Raw genomic sequence first — 16,507 nt, forward strand, 5'->3', positions numbered from 1 at the left:
CATTAGCCTTTGATAGCTTTTTACAGAGCTCTTGCATATCATTCACTCTTCCATCCAAAAATGTTGTGATTGCTTCATTATCTTGTTTATCATGTTCTTCTAAGGTATTTTTGAAAATAATCCAATTTTACATCCATCTGCTTAAACTAATTTCTGATTTGTTGTAATTCATCAGAGGATTATTAAGTTTTCAGAGCAATTCCATGATAGTTTCCAAAGATGCAGGAAGCACCTCTTCTTTTCTAGTACCTTTAACCCTCCTTGTAGTAGTCATGTGAAAGACAGTTACAGTCATTAATCCAAATAAATTCAGTAAACAATCGGCAGTTTAAGAATAAGGACTTAAAGATTGGAGCAACTTCAAAAAAGCTGCTACTCCATCAACGGCCAGTAGGAAGTCACCTGCAATCATCTCTTAGTTTGATTGCAACCCATTTGATATTACTGGAGTATTAAACACAGGGAGAGTTGGAGCAAAACTGAACACAACAAGAAATAAACAGAAAGGAAATGTGGTATAAATTTAGTTTGTGATAATCCAACCATTTCCTACTGATTATAAGTATGTAGGTTGAACTTTTGTAATCCAGTGAAGATGGGACGCAGACATTACCTGACCACGGAAAACGCCAGAAAATAGAAAATGTACGGAAAATAGAAAATGTACAGAAAATAGCTGTCAAAGGTGCAGTAGGTGTTTCCATCACACCCATTTTCTGAAGTAAAAGGATCAAATGTATCACAAATCAAATCCTGGTTAAGGTAGCACAATGCCTTTAGAGTGCCAGCTATCAGGACCACTGTTTGTACCTAAAGGAGGTGCTATACCACAGAGCACCAGATTTAAGAGGTTCACAACCTGTAATTAATGCAGTAAAACTCTCTTAACCTGAATGTGAAATTGGTCATCTGCAAGATTTTTTTTCCATTTTATTATATTGACTTTAACATGATTGTGCTAATGTGCTGTTCATTGTATCTGTGGCAGGGGTGCCCATCATCTATCATTGGACCAGACGTCTCCACAGACTGGAACTTCTCCATCTTACAAGCAGCCATCACGAGGGATTCAGAACACAAAGGATGATTTCCCCCTGCGAAAAGCTGGTCAGTCAAGAATCAGTTTTTACCATTATATTATTTTTTTATAATACATTTGAAATATTTATTCTTGATCAGGATGTGTTTTTCACCAGACAATACTTTAAAACAGTGAAATTGGCAAAATTGAGAGTCTGTTTAATATATATATATATATATATATATATATAATGTATGTACTGTCAAATGTTTCTTCAAGAAAACTTCATCTTTTTGTTAAAGAGCAGCTTATTTATAGCTTATTTATAGCAAAAAAAGGAAATGTGGGAATGTCTCTGCAAGTCTTGACATCATAAATTATGAATTAAGCATGGAACCTTTAGCAGAGGAATAATCCATTCTTATAGGGACTTCCTAATCTCTCCACTTTTATGGCCGATTGGCCAAGAATTTTCAGTAGAAAATTTTCCAATTTTTTTCTTATTTCCTATAATAATAATTTTCTTTTCATTATATATTGTTCTTAAAATCACACCATAATCCATGAGATGGCCGCATAATTTAATCAGTTTTATTAGTTAAAGGGATATCCTGTTCTGATATCAGTGCCTCATGATAAAAATACATTTTTTGTTGAAAATTGATGGTGACCATGTATGTGATGTTACAGAAATAAATATGACAAGTGACTGACCTTAGATCATAGTCTAACAAATTGCATAACAGGAAAGATATTTAGCTTTCATATGTGATATTGAAGGATTTAACATGGGAATCAGATTACTATTACATATCCCAACTTCAGTAGTTTTAAGTATTATTCTTAACATATTTTAAGGATAAATACACCAAATAATTTTAAAAATATGAAAAGTTGACACATTTTCTCAATGTGGTGTGATCTAGAATTATTTGTACTCAAATATTTTCTTGGGTTGTTTGCACTAAGCTCTTAATGTACTACAGTAAAACTCCTGTTATCTGGCATTCAAGCAACTGGAAGCCTCAAGCAACCAGATAAATAATTGAGAAAAACAAATTCTAAAAAATAAGAATTAAATAATAGGTAAAAATATGTGTATGCTTAAAATTATAAAAGTAAATGTTCTCTGAAGTAAGACATAAACCTTTGATGATCATCACAAGATCACAAGATGTAGGCCCATTGGGCCATCGAATTCACTCTGCCATTCTATTCATTGTGCTGATGGATGACCGTGGAGGTGCTCAGGAACCGAGATGCAGCTTTTAGAGTGGGTGACGAGGCAGCCCTAGCGATTGCAAGAGCCAGGCTGACCAAGGCCATCAAGGAGGCCAAGCGTGCGCAGGCCCACTGTCACTTCCTAGACAACAAAGACACGCGATGTATGTGGAAGGGGATCCAAGATATCACTACCACAAGACTACGCCATCTGCATGTGCTGGTGATGCCTTCCTCCCAGATGAATTGAACCTCAAACAGTGTCTAGGTGAGAAAAGATGTGGCAGTGAAGAAGACCCACCCCTTCTCCAAAAGATCAGGTGGTGAATCTTACAATGGCTGATGTTGAGAGAGAACTAGGCAAAGTCAACCCAAGGACATTTGCTGGCTAGTAACATTCCTGGCAGAGTGCTCAAGGGTTGTGCGGCTCAGCTCTGAGTAACACTGTGGCCCCTATATGCTTCAAAGCTGCCTCCATTGTCATCTGTGTCCTTCTTCAACCATTACCATCCTGTCGCACTCATGTCCATCATCATGAAGTGCTTTGAGAGGCTCGTCATGGGCTCCTCCTCACTGGACGCCCTGCAGTTTGCATATAGATCCAACTGTTCCGTGGACAATGCTATCACCACCACCCCACATTCAGCCCTCTCCCACCTGGAAAATAAAGACTCAAATGTTTGAATGCTGTTTAGTGACTTCATTTCAGCATTCAACACAATTATACTTCAATACCTGATAAGGAAGTTGTGCCTGTTGGGACTAAACACCTTCCTCTGCAATTGGATTCTCAACTTCCTGATTGGGAGACCACAGAGAGTCTGGATCGGAAACAGCACCTCCAAGACCATTACACTGAGCACGGGAGCCTCACAGGGCTGCGTGCTTAGTCCACTGCTGTTCACTCTGCTGATCCACAATTGTGCAGCCAAATACAGCTTGAACCACATCATCAAGTTCGCTGACGACATGACAGTGGTGGGCCTTATCAGTAAGAATGAGGAGGCAACATACAGAGACCAAGTGCAGACATGAACGAACTAGTGCAGAGGAAACAACCTGTATTTGAACATTTTTTTTTAAAAAGAGATGGTTGTCAGCTACAGGAGGGCCTGGGGAGATCACGCTCCCCTGACCATTGACGGCTGTACCCCTGAGGTCGTCAAGAGTATCAAGTTCCTCGGTATGCACCTGGTGGAGAATCTCTCCTGATTCCTTAACACCAGCTCCATAGGCAAGAAAGTCCACCAGTGCCTCTACTTCCTGCGAAGGCTGAGCTAAGTCCATCTCCCATCCTCCATCCTCACTACATTCTAAAAGAGCATTCTGAGCAACTGTATCACCCCCTGGTTTGGAAGCTGTACCATCTCAGACCATAAGACCATGCAGAGGATAGTGAAGTCAGTGGAAAAGACCATTGGGAAAATCTTCGTAGCATGGAGGAATCTACTAAACTCAATGCAGGTGGAAAGCAATAAACATTGTGTAAGACCCCACACATCCTGCATGTAAACTGTTCTCCCCTCTGCCATCTGGCAGGCAGTACTCCAAGCCATCAGGCTCCTGAACTCCCAGTACAGATGTGGATAATGTGCCCTGGACTTTCAGCATATATGTCTTAGTACCTTAATATTTGAATGTGTTAACTGCTTTCCTAACTTACATCTATTTACATAAGCTCCATGATCTTGGAGAAACCCTATCTCATCCTACCGTGTGAGCATGGTTTGACCGATAAATAAACTTGACTTGATCCATTCACCCATTCAACCCCATTCCCCAGCTTTCTGCCCATAACCCTTGATGCCCTGACTAATTAAATACCTGTCAATCTCTGCCTTAAATGCACCACTGGTAGCCAACCAGAATAGGGTCCCTTTATTCTTACTCTCTGTTTCTTGATCTTGTTTAGCAACCTTAAGTGTGGCCCCTTGTTGAAGCCCTTTTGAAAGTCCAAATACACAACATTATGAAAACATTAAGGAAACCACACTGATTTGGGCCTATCTTTCCATGAACCTCCAGGTATTCCATAACCTCAACCTTGACAATTGACTCCAACTGCTTCCCAACACTGACGTCAGGTGAAAAGATCTATAATTTCCTTTCTGCTGCCTCACTCACTTCTTAAACAGTGGAGTGACATTCCAGTCCACCGGAACCATACCAGAATCCATTGATTTTTGGAAGATCATTACCAATGCCTCCACAATCTCTACAGCTGCCTCCTTCAGAACCTAAGGGTGTAATCCATCTGGTCTGCAAGACTTGTAGTCAATTTAGCTTCCCAAGTATCTCTCTCTTGTGATCTTGATTGTACTCACTTCTCTTCTGAGAGAGCCATGAGTGTCCTGTATGTCATCTCTAGGTTTCCCATTACAATTTCTCCAGCATCATTTTCTATCAGTTCTATGTCTACTCTGGTCAATCTTTTACTTTTTACATATTATAAAAAAAGATTTTAGTATCCTCTTTGATATTATTTTCTAACCTTCTTTCATAATTCATCTTTTCCTTCCTAATCACCTTCCTAGTTGGCTTCTCTAAATTTTTAAACATTGCCCAGTCCTTTACTTTCCCACTTGTTTTTGCTTCCTTGTCTGCCCTCTCTTTAGCTTTTACTTTGGCTTTAACTTTCCTCCTTGGTCATAATTCTCTCGTTTTCCATTCACAAATTTCTTTCCTTTTGGTATGTACCTGTCCTGCACTTTCCTCATTCTCACCATTGCTGATCTGCTGTCTTCCCTAATAGTGTGCTTTTCAAATCGACTTGGCCAGAGCCTCTCTCATGCGACTGTAATTTCCTTTACTCCATTGAAGTACTGACACATCAGACTTTAGCCTCTCCTTTTCAAATTTTACAGTGAACTCCATCATATTATGATCACTGCCTCCTAAGGGTTCCTTTACCTTAAGCTCTCTAATCACCTCTGGTTCATTACCTATCCAGAACAGTCGAGCCCCTGATGGGCTTATCAACAAGCTGCTCCATAAAGCCATCCTGTAGGCATTCCACAAATTCTCTCTCCTGGGATCCTGTATTGACCTGACTTTCCCAATCTACTTTCATGTTAAAATCCCCCATGATTATTATAATGTTGTCCATCTGGCATGCATTATCTATTTCCAGATGTATTTTGTAATTCACATCCCGGCTGCTGTTTGGAGGCCTGTGTATAACTGTCATTAGGGTCCTTTTACCTTCACCATTCTTTAACTCAACCCATAAGCATTCTGATCCTATGCCCCTTTTTTTTCCAATTATTTAATATTGTTGTTTACCAGCAGAGATACGCAACCCCCTCTCCCTACTTGCCTATCCTTGATATACCTAGACATTCAGCTCCCAATGACATCCATCCTTTAGCCTCAGTTCAATAATGGCCACAACATTATACCCTCCAATTTGTAGCTGTACAGCAAGATTATTCACCTTATTTCTAATGCAATGTGCATTTAAGTATAATACATTTAGATCAGTTTTTGTATGTACTGTGTCTGAAATCCCTCTGGCTATTATTTTGTCTCCTCACCTGCCTGTCAACCTTGCTGTACACTATTTTTGTTTTTCTGTTGTTTCCCCCTTCTTCAGTGCTAACACTGTGGTTCCCATCCCCCGTCAAATTAGTTTAAATCCTCCCTAACAGCTATATTAAACCTGTTCACTAGGATATTGGTTCCCCTTTGGGTTCAGGTGTAACCCAGCTTTTTTGTCGAGGTCATACCTTCCCCAAAAAAGATGCCAATGATCCAAGAATCTGAAGCCCTGTCCCTGCACCAGTTTCTTAGCCACACATTTATCTGCCTGACCTCGCTATTTTCGCCCTCATTAGTATGTGGATCGTGTTATATGGCGAGCTCTCCACTGGCCACCATGACAGAGGTGCACCAAAGAAAAGGTACAAGGACTGCCTAAAGAAATCTCTTGGTGCCTGCCACGTTGACCACCGCCAGTGGGCTGATATCGCCTCAAACCGTGCATCTTGGCGCCTCACAGTTCGGCGGGCAGCAACCTCCTTTGAAGAAGACCGCAGAGCCCACCTCACTGACAAAAGGCAAAGGAGGAAAAACCCAACACCCAACCCCAACCAACCAATTTTCCCCTGCAACCGCTGCAACCGTGTCTGCCTGTCCCGCATCGGACTTGTCAGCCACAAACGAGCCTGCAGCTGACGTGGACATTTACCCCCTCCATAAATCTTCGTCCGCGAAGCCAAGCCAAAAGAAGAAAGAAGTACGTGGTACACTGATGCAGGTTAATCCTGGTCTCATCTGTCCACAAGACCTTTTTTCCAGAATTATGCAGGCTCTTTTAAATACTTATTGGCAAACTGTAATCTGGCCATCTTGTTTCTGTGGCTAACTAATGGTTTGTGTCTTGCAGTGTACCCTCTTTATTTCTGTTCATGAAGTTTTCTGTGGACAGTAGTCATTGACACATCGATGAAGAGTGTTTCTGATCTGTTGGGCAGGCATTTGGTGATTTTTCTTCATTATGATGAGAATCTTCTGTCACCAGCAGTGGAGGGTCTTCCTTGGCCTACAGTTCCTTTGTGATTACTGAGCTCACCAGTACACTCTTTCTCCTTAATCATATTTCAAACAGTTGATTTTGGTCATCCTAATGCTTGGGTTACGTCTCTTACTGTTTTATTCCTGTTGTTCAGCCTCATATGTCTTCTTTGGCTTCCATTCTCACAACACTGGTCGACGTATTGAAAAAATGGCCACTACAGACTCCGAAGGTGATCAAAAGCTTAGAAGCACAACTAACTCTCTTATACCTGCACCAATGAAGCAATTAAACATATCTGAGTAATTACAAATTCCTGTGAAGCTAATTGTTCCAAAGTGCTGTACTTTCTACATGGTCAAACCAAAATGTATACAAATAACCCTTAATAAAATCTGGAATGTGCACTTTAATCACATGTGAATTGTTTGATTACAAATTTAAAACTGTGGAGCACAGGGGAAAATAAAGGAAAAAAGTAAGTGTCTTTGTCCCAACATAACACAGGGTCTGTTATCATGTGATATTTCTGTACAGCCCTAGTGGGCTCAGATATATCACAGCACTGTTGGATGCAGGTTTTTTTTTGTTGGGACCAACTGCAATTTCAAATAACTGGTTTGCGGAAATGTTGCAAACATGATGCTTTGTAACATGCTTTGACTTACAACCTCTGCCCAGCCTTTCTTCACTATTTTACTCTTGTTAAGATGGACACATCTTCAATAACTCGAGACATCTTACTTTTAAAAACGAATCAGAGATGACCTCAGAATGTAATTTAATACTTTGTGTATTTGTGTACTTGCAGATTTCAGGAATGGATAACTGACAAATCATAGTTTTAATTTTCCTTTTGTTTTTTTTTTGCTTCCCTAAGATTATTTAACAAACTATTTCTAGTGACAGGAGACATTTTGGCCTATTGAGCCTTTGTTCTTGAGATATTTTGATGCACAGTGGGATTTGCTTCTTAGCCCACAATCAAACACAACCTGAACATCTCCCATATTGTCAGATACAATGTTGGCAAACCTATTCCAATTCAAAGTTGAGATTGCCCCCAATTATGATAAAATTAGGTGGTTTGTAGAAAGAATGATTAACTGAAGAAAAGAGTATGGTTAATCTTACTTTTCAAATTATCGCAGTGGACACGATGAAATAATCACACAAGTTGTTTTTAGACTGAATCAAATGGATTCACTGTGCATCTTCCACGCAACCTTTTAAAAGCCAGATTCACACACCTCACACTTGCTGACATCATCATGCACTGACATCACTGGTTCGATGCCTCCTGGGAATTGTAGTCTCACCATAGCTACGCTACACGACCCCCCCCTCCCAGCCGATGCCCTTTCTGACGGTTGGCCTGGGCATTTCCCGCAAACAGGTACTTGTGGGCATTTACTCCTCAATGTCTGTGGTGTCCACAGGCTGCTTGCTGATCTTGGGGAGTTGCTTGCTTGTAGGGAGTGATGTGCTAAGAGTACTAGAGTGAGAGACAGGGTTAATATTGGAGGGGTTGGTTATGCAGACTTGCCTTGCTGTGCTTTTTATACAGCCATAGAATGTCTGCCTCTGCTGCTACAGCCCTTGGGCATTCAAATGAACACTTGGGTAACAAGAGCCTAATATCATCTGGCATTCTAAAAAGAGCTGCTCGAATAACACATTGGGCCTTTTGCCAGCTGCCAGGAACAGCATTTCATCCTTTAGTTCTGAAGGGCTTCGGTCTCCCAAACCAACAGGACATGCCACATACATGCAATAAAAATGCTTTTAAAGCATCATACTGACTGGTATGAGGTGGATTCCGTAGGAAGTCGCTGACCCTCTTAGCGAAGGCCTGGTCCAAGGCACTGACAAGATGGAAATAATGAGTGGTGTCCAATTCGATGGCGAAGGTGAAATTGTGCTTCAGCCTGTGGGAACCACAGTTCAGGCTCAGCTATCCAGAAAGGTGGTAGCTTCACAGCAATGATTGCAGAGTCCATGTTTGTCCAAAAATATGTTTTTGGACTCATCGGGGTCACCAACTGTGGCTACTGGAATCGCAGGAGACACAACAAAATAACCACCCAAGGCGTTTTTAGAGTGAATCAAACAAATTTACTCTGCATCTCCTGCGTAACCTTTTAAAAGCCAGAATCATGCGCCTGACACCTGCTGACATCATCACACACTGACATCACATGGCCGGTTCAATGCCTCCTGCGAGTTGTAGTATTGCCATAAAGCCACCTCAACATTATAAAATTATTAACTTCCTATGTCATAATCTTCTTTAGTTGTCATTGTTTAATCTGACATCTTATGCACTGCAAAATATGTGTCATAACATACCATGTTGAACCATGTTGTTGCTGGCAAGCTATTGTTCTTCACAACCAATGAGCGTAATTTTAATCCTCAAGATTGGGTGAGTCTGGTTCAAGTGAGAAATAGAGCTGCTGTGTAATTCAACCTGTCAATTGGTTTAGCCAATGTGGATGAGAAGGCAGGCAAATAATTCTTTGGTGGCAATCAGTCACTGAATCTTTATCATGTTTTCATGATGACTGACGTTAGCTGGGTTTCTCGGAAATCCTGGCAAGTAAGGAAGACTAAAAGGGTTTATACAGAAGTAAATTTACAGTACTGCTTGCAAGCCATTAGCACAAATGTCTTGTCCATGCCCAACACGTTGAACTCCCAACCCACGACCTTAGCCTCCTCATTCCCTGCAATCATCAATGTCCCCATCCTGACCTCAGACTCCCTTCTTCTCCATTAACCATATCGACGTGTCCCAACCCCAAAGTAAATATTGGGGTCCTGGTTCCGATCACTACTTTCTTCAATTAATTTTTATAATCTTCCTTTATTTATATTTTGCAATGCAGTAAGTTGACCTTTACATTCATCAATAATTTTGTCTTCACTTTCACATCATTTTTGTGCACATTTCTATTTCAGCCTAATGCCAGTTAACATTCATTTTCCTTCAGGGATCATTAAATAGCAATTAATAAATCAAACTCTGCCATGATTTTCACATCTCTAGTCAATTTTTAATTTAGTTTGGAGATGTAGGTACAGCACGCTTACAGGCCCTTCTTGTCCACGAGACCACACCACAAAATGCTCCCATGTGACTAACGTACTGACCATGAACATCTTTGGAACATGAGAGGAAATTGGAACACCCTAAACAAACCCATCCGGGCATGGGAAGAATATTAAAATTCCTTAAAGATAGTGGCAGGTTGGAACATGAGCCGCTCGCACTGTGTCAACTGCTCCACAAATGTATGTTGATGTCAGTCTTCTTAACCTTATCCTCTACTGAAATCAGGTCAATAACCTAGTGGAGATCAGTGATCTAATCAGGAACCTTTTGGCTTTTATGGCTGTGTAAAACCCACTACATGCCCAGGTAACAGGGTAAACTGAGATATAAAGTAATATTTTATAAGAATAATTATACTGTCTTATTATTTCATTGTCTATCAAGCTAAATTAGTAAATCTTGTTCTTATCTACATAATCAGTTCTCATTAGTAAATAATTTTGTGATTCAGTATTTTATTATAAACATAATCTTTGAAAAAGCACAAGGTATAATTAATGTCTGTAGCATTTGACCTAAATTAATCTAACAATCACAATTAAATATTCTTTCCTAATCTAGCTTTCCCACCAGATTAGTGAAGCACCTGAAAGTATATGTGGATGTATTAAACTGATTTTAATACCATAATATTAGGGAATCGTAGCAGCCTCAAAATAATGACAACTTATTTCACAAATAACGGTGCCCTGTTTTCTCCTAAATCAGGTTGTAGCCCACTTCAATTTGTAAATTATACAGAACACCCCAACTATCATGTCATAACTAATCAGAATATGCACTCTCCAGTCTTCAGCGGTCTCAGAATGTGTCTGTTATATGGCAACAAACATGTAATATAATGGGCATTGTACAGTTCCTTTGAAATGCACACTATTGAAATTGATGGAATAAATAATTGAATTAAAGCGCTGATGCAATTATAAAGCATGCTTGCCACTGTCGATTGGGATGAATTCTAGGTAGGCCTCTTTTACTGCTATTAAAGCTGAAAATGTCTCAAAACTGTAAACGTTCAATTATTGGTTTAAAAATAATTTACAGGTTATGACTCTGGGGCTATTTATACCGTCTTGCCAGTAAGGCTGACTGATGAATGAGCTGTCCACATTTTTAGCATTCTCTCCAAGGCTCACATTTTTCTCAGGTCCAATTGTTCGTAGCATATGCAAACCCAGCTGTAGTGATTGTTTTCCCTTATAATCGTTTGGGGGATATCAGAATGCTGTTGGCTATGATTTTCTCAAACAAATCTGTACTAAAGTTGAGTTTTCTACAGTTTATTAAACATTGTTAATGTTATTATCAATTGTTATACATTGTTACAAGCCCTTAAACTTTGTTAGGCAGTGCTAAAACTTTGTTAGACGATCAATAAAATTGTCAGAACATTCTAATTCCTTACCATTTCATAGAACAAAGGAACTAAATTAACATGTGGAATCTCTCTAACAAGCTGTAAGACCTTGGCTCGAAGATGTTGCTGGGAGACCCTCAAAGAATATGTCAACAACATCTTGAAAGCCACAAACAGAATTTGCTTGCATGAAATACATTTTAACCCTTTCACTAGCCTTTGGCCTACTTGATATTGTGATAAATTTACATCACTTGGGGCCAATAACCTCTGATTAAATGAGGCCAGGAACTTTTACTGGATTTGGGTTGGGTGGGTAATGGGGTAAGGAGCTCTGCCAGTTGGATTCGATGATTTAAAAAAAGGCTTGAACCTTTCATGTTATGAACTTAGCCAATCCAAGATGTGTAACGATATTTGCATATGACTCCATCATATTTGAATGCTGCACATCTGGCAAGTTAAAGAAACACAAAATTCAGTTCTTATAAGAATCAGCCATTTTTTTTATTTGAACAAATGTGAATTATTAGATTATTGATCAATTATGTATTATGAGCATAGATCAGATCAGGTTCTATTTATTGACATACTATAAAATAGAAATATCATATCAATTATGTATTATGAGCATAGATCAGATCAGGTTCTATTTATTGTCATACTCTAAAATAGAAATGTCATATAACACAAATTTGCCTTAAGTGTGACAAAAAATATATGGCTGTACACAAATGAAATTAAATATGAAAATCCAGACAATTCTGTCTGTGATTTCTCTGATTTTAAAAAGGTAAATTTGAAGTGAACTTGAAATGTTAATGAATTCTAAGTATCAGAAACATTGAAAATGTTAAATTTTCTCTGATCAGCAGTAATAACATTTTAATTATACTGAACGGGCTCTAAAAGTCAAATGTTAAAAATCTCATTTCACCAGAATAATGTTTAAACAATTCATGCTTTTTAAATTCATTATTTTTTAAGTTCATGATTTTCATTTTTCCATGATCTGACTTAATCATCTAATTTTCATTTTTATTCCCATGTAGTGGTTAAATATGAGTCTTTAATTTCTTCTATTTACTTCCTGCTTTGCTGTCAGTGAGAATTTTTAGATCTGATATGCAGAATGGTTTGCATGTTATTTGCAATATTGCTGGACACCACAGGTGGCGCCAAACTCAAAGGCATACTGGAATTGAGGCTATCCATTTTTTGAGCTGATTAAATCTATGTGAGCAATTTTTTCATGATAAGTAACATTATTGTAACTGTCATTGATAACAGAATTCATGCAATGTGAAAAAAGACCATGAAAAATAATGTTTCCCTGGGCTCCTTGATTAAATAAAAGCATGCACATTCTATATTTATGCATAAATTTTGTTATAAACAGGTAATTCAAAGCAGATCACAGTTTCTGAACTGAATAAATATTTACAACAACTAAATTACAGGACAGACCAGCAAATTGCTCCACCATAATCAGTCTTGTATATAAAATGCCTATAAGAAACAAATTGGAATTTGGATTTTAAAATAAATTGTCAATGGATTTTTCAAGGAGTTTGTTAATATCAAATATTCACACAAGTGTGTTTACTGCTATAGCAATCAATTCCAGTTAACCATTTTGCTATATTTGTGCATTTCATCCAAGTTAAATGCATGATAAAGAATTATGTGGGCAGCATTAGACAAGAGCTATGTAAAAGGTTAATGAAAAGACCAGAGCACTTTAATTGTTTGCAGATGAGGCCACAATGAAGCATATGACTTTGTGATTAACACATCACAGTGGTGCACATAGGGAGAACATGAGCCCTAGTTTACATCACATGTCATTTGAAAAAAAATAAAAGGGTTCTAACCCTATGTCCTTGTATCGATAACCTTATTGGTCCTATGTCACCTGACCTCTTGTCCTGAAACTTCTACAGGAAGAGCAACAGGAACAAGGATGACACATGCCAAATGACCCTAAACTCGTGAGATGACCATAATGCTTTGCCCAGACTCTTGGGACAACAAAGAGCCTCTGGCATCTCAATGGGACCATTTCTTGATGACTTGTCACAGGAACACCCACAGTATTGACCAGACTCTTTGGCTGGACTTTTATGTGACCTTTAACACAATGATGGTCTATTTTCCTTCTCTTCACCCCCCCCCCAGGCTAAAATTTGGCCTCCTCCAAAATCATAGGATGTAACCTGGAATTTGTATGCAAGTTCTTGTTATTTATTCAAAACAAGACCGATAATAAATAAGCTTCTCATTGCCACCATAAAAATAATTTCTATCATAAAACTTGTTCATATATGAATTCTATTTTATATAAGATGCCTCTTTTCTCCACTGGTACGAATATTTATATTAACCAGCACACCATTATTTATTGAACATTAGAGCAATCCTGATGACATGTCCCTGTTTTTTTTAATCAGTCTAGGGTCAATCAGAATGCAGCTGTTGAGTGACGACTTACAATAAGGCCTGGTGCTATAGTTTGAATAATAATTTCATTGATCTTGATAATTTATATCATTGATACAAGTTAGAAGAAGAACCATAATGTACATTAAGGTTGATTGTTACACAAGACTGTAAAATTATTATTTTAATCCTTCTGGCCACATACAAATTAACACAGCTCTGGAAATGCACGACTGTCTTAAGGCCAACACTTCAAATTAAATGGTTCAAGTGCCCAAAGGGACAAAATTATAATGGCACATCATCCCTTCAAAATGTGTGTTTTTTATGTGTTTTTCTTGAGCAACTCTGGGGAACAACATTCCCTGTGGTTAATGCAGCTGTTCCCCCTCTCAGAAGAGTAATGAGGTTTTGGAGATGTTATTATGCGCAGGCCAGATTCAGTCTTTGCGTCACCTGATGCTCTAGCATCAACAAATGAAATGCAGCCTATATATTGTTTCCTCCAGGAGCAAAAAATCTGTTGGATTTATGCTCCTGTTATACCAGACAGTCACATCTAATATAAATTGTCTGTGATCAAAGTGGCAAAGTATTTTTAGCAAAGCATCAATAAACCAAGAGTCTGAGTCAGAAGGTCAATATTATTCTGTCTGCTTCTTTTTCAAAGAAATAACAAAATGAAGGCATATGATGTTTGCAGTGAAGAATAAACTAAAAAGGACTGTCAGTCTTAGAAGATATGACTGTTGATAGATGCTGGGGCACTAAGGAAATCAAAGGATATGGGATATGGCAGGTGAGAGGAGCTGATGAGCTCAGCAACAAGCTTTTGTAACTGTGGAGCTGGCTGGAGGGGCCATAGAGTTTCCACTTCCTCTTTCTGTAATCCCTATGTAACTGGGGATTGCATTATATGTTTCACATTTTGTACATTAGAAAGTGCACGGCAAGATCAGTTTGGGACTATTCAAGGGCATTTTCTATAGAACACTGCAGCACAGAAACAGGGCCTTCAGCCCATCTAACCTGCACCAAATTTTCATTTTCCCTAATCTGGGTGATTTGCACCAGGATTATAGCCCTCCACATCCCTCCCATCCATGTACCTATCCAATTTTTAGTTAAATGCAGCTGGCAGCTTGTTCCACTCTCTCACCTTACTGATCAGTTGCACAAAATAAAAGAGCTGAATATTATTTAAAGGGTGAAAAACTACCGCATGCTGTTGTGCAGAGAGACTTGGGAGTGCTTGTGCATGAATCGCAAAAAGTTAGGTTGCAGGTGCAGCAGGTTATTAAGAAGGCAAATGGAATGTTGGCCTTCATTGCTAGAGGAATTGAATTCCGGAGTAGGGAGGTGATGTTGCAACTGTATAAGGTACTGTTGAGACCGCACCTGGAGTACTGTGTCCAGTTCTGGTCTCCATATTTGAGGAACGTTATACTGGCTTTGGTGATGGTCCAGAGGAGGTTTACTAGGTTGATCCCTGGGATGAAGGGGTTAATTTATGATGAAAGATTAAATTGTCTAGGATTGTATTCGCTCGAGTTCAGAAGAATGAGAGGAGATCTTATAGAAACATATAGGATTATGAAGGGTATGGATAGGATAGATGTAGGAAGGTTTTTTGAGCTGGCCAGGGAAACTAAAACGAGAGAACACAGTCTCAAGATTTGGTGGAGTAGATTTAGGACAGAGATGAAGAAAAATAGTTTTTCCCAGTGAATGTTTGGAATTCTCTAACCAGGGAAGTGGTTGAGGCTGCTTCATTAACCATATTTAAAATTTGGTTAGATAAATTTTTACATGATAGAGGAATTAGGGGATATGGGGAGAAGGGAGGTAGGTGGAGTTAGGTCAAAAATTAGATCAGCCATGATCTTATTGAATGGCGGAGTAGGCTCGATGGGCCATTTTTGGCCTACCCCTGTTCCTACTTCCTATGTTTCTATGTTCACATCAGCACTCGGAATATAGGGAATAAATAATGGAGCCGTAATTTGATCTATCAGAATCACAGAGAAATGCTGCGTGAAACAGCCCATCTATTTATGATAAATTTACTTTAATCCAATTGTTTACAATCTCATTTTCTTATCATCTCCCTCTTGATTCTACCACTCACCTACACATTAGAGGAAATTTACAACAGTCAGTTAACCTATCATGCATGTGGAAGGAAACCAGCGAATCTGAAAAGAACCCATGTAGTCACAAGGAGAAGCAAACACTAGGCAGACAGCACCCAAGGTCAGGAGTTGCACCATGAGTCTCCATGCTGACCATTGTACCGATCTGTACGAAACCCACTTTTCTGCTTTTCGTCCCATGTTTCAACCTCTGGTACCCAGTTATCCTCAGTGATTGAGAAAATTTACAGGTTGGGTAAATGCAGGATCAGGCTTAAAAGTCATAGCTCTCTTTCTGAATCTCCCCACTTTTTGAATGAATGTGCAAGAGACAGAATTCTGTTCTCATCATTTAAAATCTAATTTGAAGTCGAGACAAATCAAGGCGACACGGTTGATGTTACAGTTAGCGCAACACCTTTATAGCACCAGTGATTGGGACTGGACCTGGGTTCGAATCCCACATTGTCTGTAAGGAGTTTGTACATTCTCCCTGTGTCTTCGTGGGTTTTCTCCAGGGGCTCTGGATTTCTCCCAACCTTCAAAAACATAGCGGAATGTAGGTTAATGGGGTGTAATTTGCATGGCATGGACTTGTATGGCCAAATTGGCCTGTTACAATGCTGTATGTCTAATTTAAATTTAATTTAAATAAGTCAAATTTATTTCATCTGATTGCACAAGTACAACCCAATGAAACAGCATTCTC

The 16,507-nt window shown here is 39.0% G+C and overlaps 1 protein-coding gene across 16 annotated transcripts in view; it reads left to right on the top strand.

The window, feature by feature from the left end:
• Window positions 1-16,507, top strand: part of LOC138751496 (histone deacetylase 9-like) — an 851,890-nt gene that overhangs the window by 491,090 nt on the left and 344,293 nt on the right. For all 16 annotated transcript variants that reach the window (XM_069913815.1, XM_069913825.1, XM_069913826.1 and 13 more), the window contains one exon: window positions 989-1,107. In XM_069913815.1, the coding sequence (XP_069769916.1) occupies window positions 989-1,107 (119 nt within the window). The remainder of the gene's footprint in view (window positions 1-988; window positions 1,108-16,507) is intronic.

The sequence above is a fragment of the Narcine bancroftii genome, chromosome 1 (assembly GCF_036971445.1).
Source record: "Narcine bancroftii isolate sNarBan1 chromosome 1, sNarBan1.hap1, whole genome shotgun sequence".
NCBI lineage: Eukaryota > Metazoa > Chordata > Chondrichthyes > Torpediniformes > Narcinidae > Narcine > Narcine bancroftii.